Source organism: Drosophila sulfurigaster, chromosome 3 (assembly GCF_023558435.1).
Source record: "Drosophila sulfurigaster albostrigata strain 15112-1811.04 chromosome 3, ASM2355843v2, whole genome shotgun sequence".
NCBI classification, from domain to species: domain Eukaryota; kingdom Metazoa; phylum Arthropoda; class Insecta; order Diptera; family Drosophilidae; genus Drosophila; species Drosophila sulfurigaster.
The window spans coordinates 54,026,720-54,046,549 of NC_084883.1; the positions used below are offsets into that span (position 1 = coordinate 54,026,720).

A 19,830-nucleotide genomic window follows, 5' to 3' on the forward strand; every position below is an offset into this window, starting at 1 on the left:
TGTAAGTTAATTGCTTGCACATTGCTTTTGTTAAATGAAACATGAAGACAAGAAACCAGCAAAAACTCCGTTAGATTTGTTAAATTGTTCTGTTATTTTAATATTTTTACACAAGTGCACAACATTTTGACTGCACACTGGAGTAGCAGCTTTTGATTTCTACTTATTTTGAATGAATATTTTTTCTTAACATTTTCATTTTCAATGAGTCTCAAAGCGAATTTGCACTCTAGATATTACTCATAACATTTAAAGTAACATGAACTCTTATCTTTTAAAAATTAAAAACTTTAAATAATTTACTTCGACAGTTTTTTGAGACAATACTCAACGAAGTTATTTATAAATTAAAGCTTGCAATTAAATGTTGTAAATATCGGATAGGTGGTATGAAAGATCAAATTGTTTATATCAGTAAGAAAGTTGGTTTGGAAAACTATATACATATAAGTTTGCTGTATTCTAAGATATACTATAACAACAAATTCCACCAAACAAATCTTTTAAAAAATCACTTTAAATATCAAGAGTATTAGGAACTACGCTAATTAGGCCCTTAATTGACTCCATCCGTTTTACAGTTTAAAGTAATTCGACTTTAATTTGATACAATTTGTTGCGGAAGAGAACATTTTGAAGTCAAGGTTTAGTGTAGAATGATGTCGTTTTGGAAAATATTGTATTAACTAGTCTATATCGCTTTGAATGTGGAAGATCATTTATAAATCAAGCTACTATTAATGATATCACCTCGAATCCAATTTAACTGATGCAATGTTTTTCCCTTTGCAGAAAAAGGATCTTTGCTCTCACGGCTGTTCCGACGCAGCGGACGCGCCAAGCAGCGTCAGATTGAGACTTATTCGGCGCAGTTTCCACCTGCCGAATGGTTCAATACACGCGCCGTGCATCTGCACAGTGTGGGCACCCAGACTGCAGACCACGTGAGTAATTCTGAATATTATATTAACTATCATATTAATCCCTCTTCCTCTCTTTAGGACATGCCCGCTGTTCATACGCTGTCCAATTCGACGTTCTACGATGGCTCCGAGCTGAGCCAACGTTCGTCGACGCTACCGCGCCGCCATCGCCGTCACATGTCCAGCGAGTCGACCTTCCTGATCTCCTCCAGGGACTGCTCGCCGATACGCCGCCGTTCGCCTGTCTACTGCAGCAGCTCGCTACCTCGCTCCACGCAGTCCATACCAGCTAGCAGCAGCAGCAGCAGCGCCGTCGTCAATCACAATCACATCAAAATGAATCATTCGTCGGCAACGCTCTCGCGGTTGCCCAACGGCGCAGCGCCACAACAGAAAACTGCACAAAAATCGGTGATTGGCAAGCACATCTTCGAGAGTTCTTCCCCGGCACGCAGCTCCACGCTAAAGTCCGCCTCAGCGTCGCCGGTGAAGCGGCAAACGGACATCAACAGTGTCATCAACGGTTGCACGGACAACAAGCTCGGGTATCGCAGTCTGCAGAGCAGCGGCCCCTCCAGCCTGGAGTCGTGCAAGACATCGATGCTGGCGAGCGGTCCCTCGAGCATTGACAGCGGCAAAGTCTCGTTCAGCCAGAAGACGAGCGGTCACTCTAGTCTCGACTCCCAATGCTCCACAAACACAGCCGTTGTGGCACCCACAACCACAACAACGGGCAGCGGCAGCACACGTTCCATACTCCTCTTGAATGGTTCGCCACGTGGAACGCCTCGTCATCAGGCGATGCGAGCGCGTGTTGCTGAAGCGCAGGCGCAACGACAGCGAGCCAGCACTCCAAGTCGCATCCTAGAGGAGTTGTCGTATCCCACAACAACTGCGCAGAATGGTGTGCCCAACTCGAGCAGCAACAACTCGATTACGCTGCAGGTGACGACGAGCTCCAATCAGAGCATTCCCAGCACCAAGATCTTTGTGCAGAACTCGCCAGTGCGGAGTGTGATCACGCTGGAGAATGGCAAGATGCTGGAGAACTCGAATGTGTTCATCATCAACAACGAGACGATGACCAACGAGAAGGGCGAGATCATCAAGAAGACGCTCTCCAAGCAGTCAACGCCAGCTGCCTCAAACACAACTTCTTCCATGCCCATGGCCACCTCAACGCCTGTGCGTCCCGAGTCGGTGCCAGAGCAGCCGCTAAGCGAAACGGAGGCCAACTCGGAGACCTGTGATTCCATTTCCTTCATCAGCGAGAGTTCGCCAGAGAACACGGCAACGGAAACGCCTTCCTACGATGGTGGCAAGTATGCCAAGAATACCAACAACGATGCTACCATGAACAACAGTCGCAAACTGTGTCTGCAGCTGGCCAATGGCATTGCCTACAAGAACAATGTGCTCAAGAATGAATCCCAACCCAATTCACCCATTGGGGAGCAACAGCAGCCACTGAAGTTGGCTGCGCTGGCCAAGCAGGATTTTGAGATTGCCGGTTCGGTGGGGAATTTGCATTTCTATGAGAAGCACTCCAAGGACAAGCTGATGAACAACAGCAGCAGCAGCGATCTGAAGAATCTGTGCTACGAATCCGTTTGCCAGTTGCAAAAGTGTTCCATGAATGGCGATGAATTGGCGCTGGCGCATCTGCTGCAAAAGTCCAGCAATCCGCTGGGAAGTGAACCCAATTTGGCTTTAAAGGATCATGCAAACGACAAGGCCATTGACAAGGAGGCCATGGATAGGCGGCTCAGTCTGACCAAGGAATCGCTGGAGCAGGGCATGGGCAATGTGCTCAACGCTGGCAACGAAGAGCTCTACAACTTTCCCAGCCTCACGGATCTGTCCTTCAACTTCACATCGCTGGCGGCACGCAAAATACTGCAAGGCGTCAGCCTGAACAGCATCGATACCCTGGTGGAGCTGAACATGGCTGCGGCGGCGGCTGCTGCGGTGGCAGCAAGTAGTGCCCAGGAGAAGCAACAGAATAACCAGGCGGCAACGACGGCAGCGACTGCAACAGCAGCTTCGGTCTGCACAGACTTTGGCATGGTCTAGATGTAACCATTCGTAGTTGGAGGCGCCTCCGGCCAAACAGAGCAGCTCTGTTTGGCAACGGATGCCGCTTCATCCTTAGCATAATCAAAACGAACCGTAGAGGAAGCGAGATAGAGAGAGAGAGAGAGCGAGAAATCGAACTGCATTTGGCAAGCAAATTTAATTGCGAAACTCTGTAATTTATGTTTTAATAATCGACTGTCGATTCGATTTGTTTTGTAGCCGCAATTCTTTTTTTTTTATTTGTCCGTGTGTATTTGCAATTTCTTTAAATATCGGAAGCAATTTTATTATTTACAGTGCCAAAATATGTTTAGTTTAATTATAATGTTTATATACTTTGTACGTACAAGTCGATGAATCGATTTCCCAACAACAACACCAACAAACACAACCACAATCCCAATACACACACGCAACACACTCGCGAATCATCCGGAATGCATCTGAAAGAGTTTGCAAGTGCAATTTATTTGTAAGTAGAGCGAAGAAGAGAAGAAAGAGAGAGAGAGCGAAAGAAAGAGAGAGCAGAGCAGCTCGCAGCATTTTTATGTAAAGTTTTATATTCTTTACCTCTGCTTAGGATCCCGTGTTTAATGCTTAGTTCTTGTATATTTGTTTAAAGCAATAATCGTTTAGACTAACACGCTGATAATTGTAACCAACACACACCCACACACACACACACGTTCACACATACTACGAATATAGAATTTAGCACATACAGAAATATATACAATAATTTTGTACAAGGCCTTAATTAGTAGAGTCAGCAATAATACGAAATAAGTTGAAATCACTAATAAACATATACAAATTTATACAAACGAAATGCGTAAATACCGTATTTATTTTATATGGAAAGCTGGTTTGAATATGCATGAGTACTGCCTTTTAAAATATTAAGAATTATCTAAAGAAAAGTTGCCGCTCCACTCTAAAAAATTAGATATTCCAGCAAAAAATAGTCTCTCATTTGCCAATTTGATATTCAAATTTTGGCGCCCACTTCACTGCAAGCAAAGTAGATAAGCAACGACAAATTAAAGCAAGCGCCCAAAAGATGAAAAACGATCATTTAAAAAAGGCGCCTAAAAGATGCAACAAAAATTAAAAAAAAAAAAATTGGTCCATTTACTTGCTGCTCATTTCTGTTCGCCTGGTATTTCAGTCAGAATTTACAGGCTTTGCCGGCGGTTTCCAGAGTTCAGAGTCAGCACACACACGCACACGCAATGTGTGACACCAACACATGTGCACATTCACACACACACTCACACATATGACGACGCTGTAAATGTCAAGCAAACAGTCAAATTTCTGACCGAAATACCAGGCGAACAGAAGTGAGCAGCAAGTAGCGAAATGCACTTTGAGTGACATTAAAATGGCGTGAGTGAGAGTTATGAGTAAGTGAGAGTGGAGTATGTGAGAGTGATGAGCATGAGTTTTTTTTTATTATGAGTCAAAGTGTTCTATCACGAATGATTGATTGAGTTTTTTGTTTGAGGGATCGCTGTATTTGAATTTTGACTGCTGATTTCAATTTTTGTTCTGTCAACTATAAATAAATCGTTTTCATGGAAAATATATTTTATTATTTAAGCAAAAATAAATAAAATATCTATATTATTAGTAAAAAATAAACAAAATCATTGGTATTATTTCTTTTCATTTATTTAAATTTTTAAGTCTTTTGCTTTTTCATATACATATCGGGTGTTTTGCTTTTTTCCATACACATTTTGCGTTTTCATTTATCGATATCGTTATCATTACCATTATTGTTATTATTATTATTGTAATTGTAATTATTATTGGTATTTAATATTATTAATCAATATTTTAGGTTTTGGGTAGTTTTGGCTCTATAAATATGAATAATTATAGCTAATTGCTTTTAAGTTAATATTCATGGTATATACACTCACACAAAGATTGAGAGAGATATATATATATAGATATATGTATACTCGAACTGCCGATCGACTGATTGGTTTTCTAGTTACACAAACATAATTATTGTATAGGGGAAGGAGGGGGGGTAGTAATAATATACAAAGTAATATAGCTACGTCGTGTATAAGTATATATAAATATATATATATCGATAGAAAGAGGGGTTGGATTAGATACAAAAGAAAAGAAGAGAAAAATGCTAGACCAAAAGTTTTGGTTACGAGTATGCGATTAACGTCAAGGGGTATTTTCCATATATGTGGTAGATATATGCGTAGATATAGTAGATATCGTGTGTAGTATATATGTATATGTTGTATGTGTATATGTACAATTAGTTTTGGAAACTTACTTAAACCGTTAAGTGTAAATCGCGTAGAATAGACGAAAATTGTAATTTATGTACATGAATATTATAATTAATTAATTCATAATTATTAGCAGAGAGAACGAAGGAACATTTAAGAATATTTGTTGTTGTTTTCTTTTTTTTCTAATGTAGCTACTTCTGGTGTTACGGGAAATGGCGTTCGATTCGTTTTCGTTTCGGGATTATCTTTTTTTTGTAACATTATTTTTGTTTTTTGGCTCATACAAAGTCGTCGGGGTCGTATGATACGTTTGAATAGATGAGTGTGTGTTATATTTATCGCTCGCTAATTAACTAAAGATAGTACAAATGTTGAGCCACATTTAGACCTCCGTGGAGCGCGAGTCATCCGAACGCGATGCCTTGCGCTCTCGTCCCGGAATGCGACCCATGACCACAGGTCCTGGTGCCACAGCTGCTGCAGCTTGGGCTTGAGCCTGTGCTTGAGCCTGAGCTTGTGCCTGCGCCTGAGCTTGTGCTTGGGCCTGAGCATGCGCCTGCATTTGAGCTGCTGCCACCTGTTGCTGCTGCAACATCTGTTGCTGTTGCAGCAAGTATGCGGCCTGCGACTGCTGCACAAAGTTGGCATGCGTGTAAGCCTGCATTCCCGGAGCTGCGTACACATTGTTGGGCGTGCCCTGCATGTTGAAGCGGATCTTGGAGGCTGCATTGGCGGCATTAGCAGCCGCTGCGATGGCAGCTGCGTTTTCCCGGGAGGCGCTCGATGTGGTGGTCGATTGGAACGAGATGCTCATGCCGCTGTCCAGGGATCCAACGCTGCCACGACGCTGCGGCTTCTCATTGCCAACTAAAAGCGAGAAAGTTACATTAGTTACGTGTTTATGAAAGAGCTGCCCAACTGTCGAACTCACATTGCTCGTGCATGTCCAGCAGACTGTTGCTGAGCGCGCTGCGCTTTAGCTGCGATGAGTCCGCGGAGTTGGGCGCCTGCTCTCCGGCTGCTTGCGTGCCTGGCGGATAGGGACAGGGACAGACTTCGACGTCGGCGACTCCGCTGTCACGATTGTCAGCGTTGCCGGTGGCACGATTGCGTGCGGACTTTTGACGTTCGAGTTCGGCTTCAATGCGCAGCGATTCCATTTCGTCCATTTCGCTGATGGACTCCTTGAGATCCTCGGCAAACTTGCAGCGATCGTGCTCGTTGCGGGCATTGAATGTGATGAGGATTTTGCCATCGACCTTCTGCGACAGCTGAATGCAGAACGGATAGTTGGGCAGATCGAGCAGGGTGACAACGGTGCCACAGAGCGGGAAACTGTTGCGGAACGTGTACGTCACTGAGGTCTTCTTCTTGCTAAAGATTTTCGTAATCACTAGCAGATCGTTGAAGAGGAACACCTCACGCTGATGGACGCCAGGACGTTCCTTCTTGTTCACATCGGGTATTTCGTACAGGCGACAATAGCAGACCAGACGACGATGCGGCAGCGCCAGATTTGGTTTCTTGCCCACAATTGTGGCCTGAACCTTCATCACTTGGGTGACGTGATCGCTGCCGGGCTTGAACTCATCGGACTTGACGCGCTCAAAGATGCCGCTCAGCATGTCCTTGTCAATGTCGTGGCAATCGTCGATGCCACGCAGATTCTTGATAAAGTCCTCGACGCGCATGCGACGCTCTGGCTTCAGATTGGGCGTATGCAGATCCGTGTTCAGCATGATGATGGCAAAAGCCAGCACAAAGATCTGCAAAGTAAAGGGAAATGTAAGTCAGAGGAACTGTTTAAAATAAGGAAGGTTTCTCTTACCGTATCGGATGATCTCAGTCGACCCACAATGTCCGCATTGCATTCGCAGTAGCGCTGCGAGAAGATCTCCATCAGTCGCTCAATCTTCTGCGCCTCGCCGGGCATCCGGAAGTACGCCTGGAACTTGCGCAACGCCACATCCACCTGTCTTCCAGATAGATCGAGTTCCATGGCAAAGCAACTGAGCACCGCCATGTTGAACTGATTCTGCAGATTGCCCAAATACTCGCCAATCATTTGCCGCGAGAGTCCTTTGCGGGTGATGAGGAAACGTGCCACGCCCTGTGGCGTATTCTCGAGGAAACCGCGACGTATCAAGTAGGTTATGCCCTTCTCGGGTTTCTTGTTGAACAGATTGAGACCCACGCGATACTGTCGCTTCCTTATTGTCTCCGACATCTTGTAGTTCTGTGCCACGCCCGCCGCAGCAGCCGCCGCCTGCAACTGTTGCTGTTCGTGCTGCTGCTGCTCGTGTTGCTCGTACTGTGCGGCACTCGTGTGCGACGAGATCGCATGATCATCTGTGGGTGGCACGCCACCAGCTGCTGTCACAGCTGCCACCGCCACCTGCATCTGCGAGGTGACACAAACTCCTGCGGAGTCCGCCGAGTGTGTGGAGAACTGTTGTGAACTATTCAACGCTGTGCCACGTTTCCAGGTGTGCGGCGAATTGCTGCGATCCGAGCCCAAGTCGCTGTTCATGTTGCGTTCCGCTGAGGTGACGCTCGAATCCGACCCAGAGCTCTGCACCGAGGTGAGACTTCCATTCTCCGCCGTCTTGCAGAGTCCGTTGGTGCGCAGCAAAGAGGGAGGCGGCGGTGTTTGACGTTGCATCATCAGCAGCTGACTCTGTTGCTGTGCGGTGATCGAGGAGGTGCGCTTGGGCACCTCGGGTGGCACCTTCTTGCCACTGCCGCTGCCCTGGCTGCCACAGCTGGGCGTGGGCGTGGTGCTGCCGCCCTTGGGTCGCATATAGATCTGCGCTGCCGAATAGTAGGGCGTGTGTGGCGAGTGTCCGCTTGTGTTCACCCACGAGGCATTCAACGAGGTGTCCGCCGAGCTGGCGAAGCTCAGATCATGCGGCGAGCCGTGGTAGCTGGTGTAGTACGCAGCTGTTGTGGGCATCGCCTGGGCATTGTAGTAATGCGACTCGGCTGCGTGCAGCAAATTGACGTGCGGATGCGAGGCCAAACCAGAGACTGAGGTGGTGGAGCCGCCAATCGAAACGGGGGAGGCGCCTGCAAGAGAAGTTAAAGAGAAATGTGTTAGTTAATGTGATAGAACTTAACTACTTAATAACTAATAACTAGCTAATAACTATATCGACAAAAAATTGTCATCTTCAACTTTATAAAATAGCACATCATTAACAACTGAAACTATTTAACAATGCCTTTAGGTTCATGTGTCTGTCTATCCCTTCGTATAAATAACTAGATCGTTGGGTCTCTAAGAACTAAAGCTATTAAATTTGACAGTCATAGTAAGCGAAGTTAAATCTCATTTATAATACGTCACGCCACCTTAGGAAACTCCTAAATAAATTTTAAAAATTATTAACAACATATTGTAATTTCTATAAATAATTGCCTAGGTCGACACTAGGTTTATTCAGTTTGTTAAATAACACACTCTAAACATAAACTTGACAGTCGTAGTCCTCCAGAGTCTACAAGGATTATGTATCTATTAAAATGCTCAATCAATGTCAGTCCCACTTTGGGAAAACACAAATTAATAAAACTACAGCCAAGCTTTGACTCTAATAAATAGTTTACTTTACTATTGCACGACTTCAAAAATGTGCAATCGAATAAGCAAGCCTTTAAATAAAATTGCAAAAATATCAAAAAAGATATTGTAATTTCTATAAATAATTGCCTAGGTCGAAACTATGTTTATTCGGTTTGATAAATAACACGTTCTAAACATAAATTTGATAGCCGTAATCCACTGTAGTTTACAGGAATTAATTCTCTAATAAAATACTCCATCAATGTCAGACCCCCTTTGGGAAAACAGTAAGTGAGAAAGCTACAGCTAAGCTTTGACTGCAATAGACCCTTTACTTTATATTAAGTGACTGAAAATGCTCGCATATTGAATTTGTCTTTGTTTACTGATAATTTACTAATCCATTCTAAATGTTTACAGAAGAAGCAATTCAATTTAAAAGGGTGTAAAGCATTTGCTGTCAATGTTTAGTAGCTCTTCTTGGTATTACAATATTTTATTCAGTTCTTCACTTTTTCCTCTGAAAATCGAAGTTTATGTTCCATACTTTCTTTTACTTTAATTAAATTTGATTGTTATGCTCCTTACTTAGTTTTATTTTAATTCAATTTGTTTGTTACTTTGTTTTACTTTAATTCAATTTTAATTTAAGAATAAAATGCCAAGTTGACTGCAGTCTTTTATTTCTTTTCTGTAAACAGTTTCACTTTAAAGCCTTTATAATCTATTATTCTAACTACTTCGTATCACCGCCTTTGCATATTAAATGTTACAAAATTCCAAACGCAATTTCTAGATAGTTCCGTATTAAGTTATTATCGATTACCCCATGCTTATCGTATTTACTGCATATCTCATAGTCGAGCCCACTATAGCTTCACTTATTTTATGGTGGCATGATATTCAAAGCGTAGCCAAAATACTCGTACCAAATTCCAGGCAAAACAAAGAAGTTAACAATGACTCAGCGTTAGATAAGAAACGTGCACTGAACTGAGGCAATATTTGGTTGAAAAGTCGCAAGAGAATTCTCTTTATAAATCATTTTAAATTCACATCTCTCACCTGATTGACTGCGTGGAATGGGACTGCAATCGAGCTGGCGTCTCTCGCGCATGGACATCGATCGTGTCGGAGGAGTCCGTGACAATCCCGGCGAGGCGGCTCCTGGAGGACCCGCCATGATGGTCACACGTGGCTGTTGCTGTCCCGCAGCCGCAGCTGCTGCTGCTTGTTGTTGTTGCTGCTGTTGTTGTTGCTGTTGCTGCTGTTCGAGCTGAGATTCTGTGGTGCTGCCATAGGCAGATGAGAGCGAAGCATTCGCTGAACCCGCGCTCTCCTCGGCCAGCGTCATGCTGGAGGCGGTGACAACCATGCGGCGACTGAGACGCTTCTCGGCTTTGGCCATCGCTGTGATCGAGGCGAACTTCTTCACCATCATGTAGTGTCGAAAGGCGCGCTGAATTGTCACGGCTGCATTGCGCGCCCGAACGCCGCCGTACTTGCGTTCCAGCAGCTCGATCTGTTTGTCCAGCAGATCCTGTGATAGCTCGTAGCTGCAGTTAGAGAATACACGGAAAATATGTTATTGAAAATGCTTAATCAGAGACTTTTGCGTTGGGAAATATGCGCATAACTGAGGAGCGAGTCTCCAAGTTTGCCCGATTCGAGTCGCCAAAGTTGCGACTCGTCACTTGATAAGATATCATTTTGTCGTCTATTTGAGCGTCGTGTGAGTATCTTTACCCAAACACACACACACACACTCACACCACGGTTCGACCTGATTAAAAATGTTGCCACGAGCAACGAAAAACCTAGAGAGAGGTTCCTCCCCTCTGAATTTGCTTATTGCCATAAACAGTTTCCCCATTTATATTGCGCATTTCGATGGGAGATGAAGATAGCAGAAAAAAAAGCCACCTGGAAGTCATATTTGCGAGTGTTATTAATTAGCAGTTATACAGATGGTCTCCAAGATATCTGCTAAAAAAAAAAACACTGAGAGATTCCCGCTGGAAGCATTTTTTTCTCTTACTCTCTTTGAGGTCATTGGCAGTTGAGTTTATCACGAGTTTTTCAAGCATCAAACAAAACTGTTCTGTTCAGAGATGTTTAAGTATCATATTTGCATGATTGATTGCTGATAAAGTGAGGGAAGTAACATACATGTTATAGGAATATTACTAATCAAGCGAACTAAATGAGTTCGGAAGAAAAAAAGCTAGCTTGGAATAGCTGATCACATAGTTAGTAAGATGACAGTAATATAAAAACATATGTAGGATTTTTCAGAAAGAATGCTGACGATGTTTCTACAGGCTAAATTACTAAAGCTGTGCTGTAAGAAAATGAGTTCAATTTAACCGATGAATCAGTAAAGAATAATATTTAGTTTGGGAGTTGGAAAAGAATGAAGAAAAAACTCTAAATGATCAGTTAATCTATAAAATCAATATTTCCATAACCTTCATCAATATCGAATGAAGAAAGTTCTTCAATTGATCGAATAATCCATAAAAAGTAGATTTCACTTTGAGAGATCGTTAAGAATTAAGAAAGTGGCTTAAACATTTGCAATAAATTGCTATTACAAGCTGAAGAAAGTACTATAGTTAATGGATTAATCCGTAAAGAATAAAATGTAGTTTGGGAGTTCGTTAAGAATGAAGAAGAAATCTAAAATTATCAATCATTTCATAAAGAATATATTTCAGTTCGAGAGATCGTTAAGAATGAAGAAATAGCAGCCATAAAGAATCTATTTCAATTTTATAGATCGTTAAGAACGAAGAAAATCGCTTCAACATTTGCGGTTGAATAAGTTTGAAATCTAATATATTTAACGAAGATGAAGAAAGAACTACAATTAATCGAATAATTCATAAAGAATAATGTCTTGGAAGTTCGTGAAGATGAATAAATCACATTACATAATCCATAAGGAATATATTTAATTTTTTGATATCGCTTAGAATGAAGAAAGTCACTTAAATAGTTACACTTATCATAAGCTGACCAACTGCTTGAATAATAAATGAGATCTTTTTTATGAATATGAAGAGTGTATAATACTTCACTTAATCGGTTACTCCATAAAAAATAATATGCGAATTTAGCAGTTTAATAAAAAGGAAGAAAAACGAGCCTTAAAATCGGCAATAAATAGTTATTATAAACGATCAAACTGCTTTTATAAAATAGAGATGTAAAATATTTTACTAAAGATATAACAAAGCCAAGTAACTAGTAAAATTGTCTAAAAGAGTTTATCTTTATGTGCAATAAAAGATTTATGAAGAAAGTTAAGGAAATCTGCAATCACTTTCAAAGATCAGCGTTAAAGACTTTTCTTCATACCTGCAGACAACGATTCTGAGTGAAAACATCTGCGTCGCATTATCATTTGATATTTGCACGCAGAGACCTGTTTTCCTGGGCAGCTGAAAGTGCGTTGCTGCTGCTGCCAAGCACAATGAACAAAGACAAACTAGCGTGCAAAAGAGAATTTGCTTTTGGCTAGGAAAAACAGCTGAGATTGAATTACAGACAGTAGCCAGAGAGAGAGAATTAAGGCCAAGCAACTTGTGGCTGCTCGTAAAAAAGTCAGCTGTCAACTGAGTGCCAAATATTTACATTCCAAGCTGCTAATGTGCGTCAGTTCCTAATCTTGGCTGGGATCGTGTGTGTGGGTGGTTGGGTGATTACATATATATTATATATATATTTCGATTCGAGTTATCAGCGTTGAAATGCCGCAAAGGACAAAGTCCAAAGTCGTTAGCAAGACAGTTTGGATGGCTGATGGCTCATTGGATAGATAATCGATCACAATTTGAATGGAATACTTACGCTGATTGGGCGCGCGTTCGCTTGAGAACATCGCCACCATTGCGTATGGAGTTCTTTTTGTGCATATTCTGTTGCTGTTGCTGCTGCAGCTGCAGTTGCTGCAACTGTTGCTGCTGCTGTTGCTGCAACACCACAGCGCCTGCAGCCGAACCGGCGCCGGTGCCAACGCCGCTGCCCGCAATGACGACAGCGCCGCCGTGATGATGATGATGCCCATGGTGATAATGATGATGATAGTGCCCAGCACTGCCCACAGATGGCGCTGCCTGCACTTGCATATAATGCTGCTGCAGTTGATGTTGCTGCTGTTGTTGCTGCTGCTGTTGTTGTTGCTGATGGCACGTGGGATACTGTTGTATCTGGTAGATCATCTGCGGATGCTGTGGCGCGGGATAGTTGATGGTGGCAGCCGAGTTATGCCCCCCGGCCCCCGCATAATGATTCTGCAGATAAACATAGCCACCGACGCTGTCCGTGGTCGATGTGGAGCCGTGACCTCCTCCAGTTGACGATATTGGCGCACCCGCCAAGTCGTACTGTGTGGAGCCGCTGCGCTCGATGCTCTTCTGGGGAAAGCTGCAAAGATAAGAATACAGAAATAGATTAGTTTAGTTTAGGGTAAATTTGCAGAGTGAGAGTGAGAAGTTGAGGGCAGCAGCAACAGCTTTTGTTATGCATACCTTTCGCCAATTATAAAACCCGAAATGCAAATGATCATTTTGGAAATATTCTATGGGTTTGGTTTAATAAATTAAGCACAAACACACACACACATCAACACATTAACACATCTAATATATATATACACGCACTACAGTTATGGTGCGAGTTAATCACAATAAAAACGCCAACCACAAAAAAAAGTTTGTAATAAATATTCAAATTCAAATTGAGTTTCGTGAGTTTTGTGTTTACGGTTTGACCGATCACAGGAAGCACTCAAAGACGAAGAAGCGGAGTCGATTCTCAAGCGGAAGAAGAAGCAGAGTTTCGATTCTCAAGCGGAAGAAATCGTTCGTCGCGTCGTCGCCCAGCAACGGTCGCGTTTCAACTAAACCGAGAGACATCGCTTCGAGCTCGACAAGCTGCTCAAAAAAGGCCTAAACGTGTTTTTGTATTTGTATGTGTGTGTGTGTGCACACATACTATATATTATGTATGTATTAGTATGCCATGCCAGCTGCCTACGCATCGAGCAGAAATGCATCTGTTTTGTTTTTTGAGCTCAACAATTGTTGTTGTTGCTACCCTTGCGAAGCCATAGACAACAATACAACGAGAAAAAGAAGAGAAGAGAGTGAGAAAACACTGAAGAAGATCCTCCTAAGCGTAAAAGGATCCCTTTCAAAAATGAAACCCAAAAAAATCCTAAAGCAGAGATGGAGGCGGGGGAAGGGGCAGGGAGAAGTGTCAGTGCCATATGTCGACTGGATCAGCATCAACATCCATCCACTCTCTGTATAGGAAATGATTAGCTAACGATGACAAACACACACATCGAGAATTCCCCTAGACACAAAGATTGCAGTTCAACGACAGATCTTCAAGAATTTTGTTGTGGCAATTAAAAGGGAGAAAGTGCTGAGCTGAGTTAGATTAACAACAACATTGCATTGGAAATGGAAACGGAAAAGAAAAGTGATTATTAGATTGATAGATTGAAGAATAATATATGCCTTGGAAAATGGAAAAGAAAAACGATTATTAGATTGTTAAGATCACTGAACAGAGGTGAGGATTGATCAATAATACAAGATAAAAAGCCAGATTTGTAGATGTGCATAAATATAAATACTTTGGAGTAACATAATATAAAAGAATACGGTATTGATTGATTCATTTTTATTACAGACGATGTAATATGTTTATAAGAGATCTTAACTCGATGCAAATCAGAAAAATAAATCAGTATTGCATGACCTACACTTTATAAATAAATTTAATTCAAATTGAATTAAATTTCATATTCGAAAAGACTTGATAGAAGATTTTCCTTTCTATTCTCTTTAGTTAAAACCCAAATTCAGCGATTTTTGATTGCTGTATAGACTTTAAAATCCTTAGGATTACTAAAATGCTGTATGTGACATTTTGGACTTTAGAAAAAATTGCTCAAACTCTTAAAGTTCAACAATTTTGAGGTTTTTTAAAAATAAATTATGTCACTGTATAGTAATTAAAGTTTTTAAAATTAGTAAAATATTGTAACAGAACTTTTTGACTAAAGAAAAAAGAACTGAAAATCTTTTAGTAGTAAGAATTTTTGAACTATAATAACTAGAATTGAAAAATCCTTTACTATTTAAGATTTGTTTCTCTTTTTTTCTCAAGCGTATCTTTGATCTATACAAAATTTTAGCGCTTTAACTAGACTCATCCTAAACATTTCTTGCTACCGATTGAAACGTTAAAAGTTCCCACATCAGTTAATATTTATACTCTATAATTTCAGATTTCCTTTACAAATAAATCTATAATTATTTCCTTTAATTATTTCCCGAGCGTTAAAACCCTGCGCTACTGCGTCTAAATAATTGATTATGTGATTCGTATAGCGCTGAAGCAATTTGAAACATGGCTCAGTTGGTGGCCTAATAGGTTTTTGGCCGTGGCTAAAACGCAATCAGTTAGAGCACAGTCGATGCACAAAACCAAAAACATAAAAATGAAATAGAGAATCTCAAATCGACAAAATTGTGAACAATGCGCAGCTGCATTTTGCACCCAGCGAGCAACACAAACAGGATTGAAGGATAACGAGGCAGGAAAACACGCACAATACGATTTTTCAAAAGGGGCGAGTGAATACAAGAATATTCGAGTATGAATACGAATACGAATACGAGTTTTATCCTTGTTCGATTGTTTTGTCTTCTTCTCTTTTTTGCTTTTTTGCCAGGTTGAGGAATAATGCACCTGGCGAACAATCCATCCCCGGTTGTCCTTACAGAGCAGGTAGAGCAACAACAACTTGCTCTTGTTGTTATTGTTGCCAGCCAAGCAACTTGCCACACAGTTTTTCTCCCTCTCTCTCTCTCTCTTTCTCACTCTTGTGCAACGATTTAAGTGCTTGGCGAGTCCTGCTTGAAAATTGAGTCGACGTCCAAGTGAAAAAGAAAAAAACATCTGCCACACGTCGCCACTAATTGTTTGCTGCTGCACATGTGTCCAGCTGTTTGTTTGCCTCCAGCTCAAGCTGTATCTCTTGGATACGATTGTATCTTGCGGCCAGCGACGTCACTGACACACTGCGCTTTGCGCCGCGAGCCACAAAACTTTGTCTGTTCCCCTGCCCCCCCTCAGGCAGCACTTCCTCGCACACTTCCTCAGTGGCTGTTTGATATGCAACAAGTGTCGTCGTCGTCGGCCTTTTGACGTTGCGACTTGCGTGACCTGACGTCGTCGGCGACCGCCTTTAAGCAAAGCGCACCCGTAATTGTTATTGATTTTACATTAGTGTTCGTTTTTGAGGTCTTATGCTTTATGGAGTGTGCCACATTAAGAACCAAACAAACAAATGAAAAGGCCAGACAGCTGACAGACAGACAGACATACACAAAAAGTGACAAGGAAACCCAGTGCAAAGGTGCGAGACTTTTAGTTTTCATTTTAAACTGAAGCCAACACGAAGCTGTCTAAGTAATAGACTCTATTTAAATGTATGTGTTAAGTCAACTTATTGCATTTGACTTTGACACATTACAAATTCATTTTATGTCTTCAAACAGCTTTTAATTAACTAAATTTGTAAGTAATACCCGCCTCTCCATACATTTCTTATTGAGAAGTAACAGCGCTGTTAGCTTAACAGCAGCTTAGCATTTTCTGTTACAGCCCAAAAGTATGCAACATTTTAGTTGCATTTCATTTGACGCAGCGAAGACACGTTCCAGTGTTAATGAAACGCATTGGAAATGGAACGAACATAACAAAGCACAGGCGATAACAGGCTTTTTAATGCATCGTAAATACTTTTAACTGCTGTTCGAGGCATATCCGCAGAAAGATAACGATAAGCTCGGTGGTAGGCTGGGTAGCCTACATCTTTGTGGCGCTTACCTGACGGCCGTCACATGGTGCGAGGTGTGTGTCTGCGTCTCCTTGTGGCGCGTCGACAGACTGACCACGGTCACGTGCCGCGTCGCTGTGCGCACCACACGCCGCACTCGACTCCGACCATCGCCGACAACAACAACAATCGGCGGCGGCTTCTTTTCGCTGTCGTATTGCAAAAAGGATTCGCCGCCGCTGTCATCGAGATTCGCTGGCACAGGAAGATGCCTTCGATTGTTGTTGTTGTTGTGATGATGGTGGTGGTTGTTGTTGTGGTTGCTACTGCTGCTGCTGGTCTTGGACATGATCGTTGGAACGGGAGATTGAAACAGCGACGTTGTTTCTTTCGCATTCGTTGCGTTTCACACACACACAATTCACAATTGAAAAAGACACAGACACAGACAAGGGGCAGGGTATTGGAAGGGGCGTGGTTTGAGTACACTTTCGCCTTCACTTTCCGTAGGTTTTTGTTTGTTTGTTTGACTTTGACTCGAGAGTCGAGTTGAGTTGAGTTGTTGTTGTTATTTGTCGTTGTTGTGTTATTGCGGTTTCTTTTGCTTTCGTTTCATTCAGTTGCAAATTGATTTGTTGTTTTCGATTATAATTTATTGTTCTTGCTTTCGTTTTAATTTATGTACATATTTTATTGATATTTGTTGTTGATTGTGGTATTTTTTGATGTACTCTTCTTTGATTTCTTTGCCATTTTATCTTTGGTTTGGTTATGGAATCCATTCGTTACTTCTTCCCTCTCACTCTCCCGTTTAGCTGTCTACATTTTGTTTGTAGATAACGTTTGTTGTGTTTTTTTTCTTTCTTTTTTTCGAGGTATGCTAAGCGATAATATTAGTAAATTAATTTTAGCTACACATTCCACACACGCGTTTTACTATCTTTTTGCGCATTGCGTAGCCCAACCATAAACATTAGCTGCAACAACAGCAACAACAATTGTGAACGCCCTTCAAAAAATGGCTGTAATAAAGCAACAACATTGACACACACACGAAACACTGAGAGCGAGTGAGAGACAGAGACAGAGAGTCATGGGATGACAATCGCTAATGAAGCAAAGTGGGTAGCGTGACACTTGCAAAATGTTATAGTTGTTTTGTTGTTGTGGAAGAGCGAGTGAGTGCAAGTGAGATGGAGAGTTGCAAGCTCTCTTCTCGGCGCATTCAATCAGCTTTGTAGCTTTTTAGGTCAGCGATCGCAAGTAAAAGTCGCATAGCTAGAAAATATATGAAATGAAACCGAGCGAGCAAGCGAGCGACTTGACAAGTGCCAAGTAAACAAATAAATATTCAAATTGAATGCGAATACACGCACACCAACACACACACACATACACGCATGCAAATGTCAGGGATGTGAACAGTTGGCATCCGTCTGCACTAATCGAAAGCTTTGGCGAGAAAGCTCTTTTGGCAGTGTGCCCAGTCCCCCAATCCCCCAGTTGTGTGACCTGATCCACTTAAATAAATCCATAAATCATATGGAAATTTACGTGAGAAGATTTATCAATGGCAAACGCGACACAAACAAAACAATGGCGCATTGAAAGGGAAAAATATTCGTTTGTTTTGTATGGTATATCGTCAGACAAGATCAAGATCGCTATAAAATGTAAATTGAGAATACTCTCGAATCCAAAAAAAAGAAACAATATAAAAGTCAAAGTCGCCCCCGCACTTTCCACTCGTAAATCTGTTTGCGTCAAGTTCAAGAACCTTTCGAGACAATCTCGAGTGTCGCTTCTTCTTCTGCTTTTGGCTTTGATCACAAATGCTCGATGGGCTTGATGTCTTCATCATTAGCGTAACGTCTTCTCCAATTCGTTACAATTGTAGCTAAATGCTGTCAATGTCTCATTTCGTCATTTCTTGTATTTGTTGTTAGTCAGAAATCGAGACACGACAGCAAAAAGCTGAAAGCTGTTTAAGCCAACGAATTTCGCTGCCATTTCGATAAGCCAACAACCTCCCCACCTCCCTCCCTCTGTAAGTGTGTGTGTGTTTTTAGCCTTGCCTTGGATTCCACAACAAGTCATGGCATTATTGGCCAAAACAAGTCGCCTACAATCAAACAACAGTTGTTCTGTTCTGTTCTCGGGGCGTGGAGAGAGGTGCGAGACGTGGGGCGAGGTTCGAGTCTCGACTGTGAGAATGCTGCCCCGAAAAACCCACTCACTGAAAATATCAAAGCCCAGCTTCGAATATATATTTTATTATTTAGCAAACTATTGAGAAGCAGTTGTTGTTGCTGTGGTTGTTGTTGTTCTCAATGTTGTTGCTATTGTTGCCTAAAGCATTCAACTTGTTCTCGTTGCTGTTCTTTTTTTAGCATATTCTGAGAAAACACTTTTGTAATTGCAGTCTTAGTTTTAGTTGAACAAGTTTGCAGCGCTAACTTTTCAGCTTAAGAGTTCTTGGCTCCTTCGTAAAATAAAAAAAAAAATTGCTTTGGTTGGGTCGCGTTTTAATTTTCATTATGCTTAAAGCTGGGCTGCATGCATCCGCCACAGTGCACGACAATAGCAAGTTGTTGTTGTTGTAGTTGTTGTAGATAAAGCTGCCTTTGTTTTACAGGTGTTCCACTGCACGAGCAACAACAGCAACAGCCGCAGCAACTGCAGTTGCAATCAGCTACAAGTTTTCTTTGCTTGTATTGTATAATTATTTAATTTATAATTATTACACACACACACACGCGCGCGCCCATAGTTGAGAGAGAGAGAGGGAGCAATGCAGTTGGGCGCCTCACAATAGGTTCCACACAGTGTTTGTGGCCCGTGCTGCCAACGCTTTATTCACTTTCGTGTCATTAGTAACGGCGCAGCACGTAATCCAAAACTCTCTTTCGCTCTGCCGCTCTCACGCGTCGCACTCACTTGTGCGCTCTCGCTCTCCCACTATTTGCTGCATGCGTCTGCAAGTGCAGGCAGCGCTCGAAAATGAGCGGAAGAGGAAGTGGAAACACAATACTTCGTATGCAGCGTAATTGGTTGCCAAGTGGTTACACAAGCAAAAAACTAAATACAAAAAAAAGCCAGCCAGGAGAAGCACAACAAGCAGCAGCCACCACAACTAAGATC

General features: G+C 42.1%; 2 protein-coding genes across 6 annotated transcripts in view; one reads left to right on the forward strand and one right to left on the reverse strand.

Annotated features, from left to right (window-relative positions):
• Positions 1-3,828, forward strand: part of LOC133843078 (uncharacterized) — a 35,628-nt gene extending 31,800 nt beyond the window's left edge. Inside the window, exons 6-7 of the mRNA XM_062276456.1 lie at positions 793-944; positions 1,002-3,828. Of these exons, the coding sequence (XP_062132440.1) occupies positions 793-944; positions 1,002-2,996 (2,147 nt within the window). The 3' untranslated portion in view covers positions 2,997-3,828. The remainder of the gene's footprint in view (positions 1-792; positions 945-1,001) is intronic.
• Positions 3,829-5,507: 1,679 nt separating this feature from the next.
• The window catches only part of LOC133843077 (IQ motif and SEC7 domain-containing protein 1), a 46,331-nt gene continuing 32,008 nt past the window's right edge, over positions 5,508-19,830 (reverse strand). For 2 of the 5 annotated variants that reach the window (XM_062276450.1, XM_062276453.1), the window contains exons 2-6: positions 12,681-13,256; positions 9,894-10,384; positions 7,095-8,332; positions 6,198-7,032; positions 5,508-6,133 (exon numbers count right to left, since the gene is read on the reverse strand). In XM_062276450.1, coding sequence (XP_062132434.1) covers positions 5,649-6,133; positions 6,198-7,032; positions 7,095-8,332; positions 9,894-10,384; positions 12,681-13,256 — 3,625 coding nt within the window. In that variant the 3' untranslated portion in view covers positions 5,508-5,648. Of the gene's footprint in view, positions 6,134-6,197; positions 7,033-7,094; positions 8,333-9,893; positions 10,385-12,188; positions 12,233-12,680; positions 13,257-13,360; positions 13,414-16,739; positions 17,670-19,830 lie in introns of those variants that run through there. The other 3 variants (XM_062276452.1, XM_062276454.1, XM_062276455.1) reach the window with 3 other exon arrangements.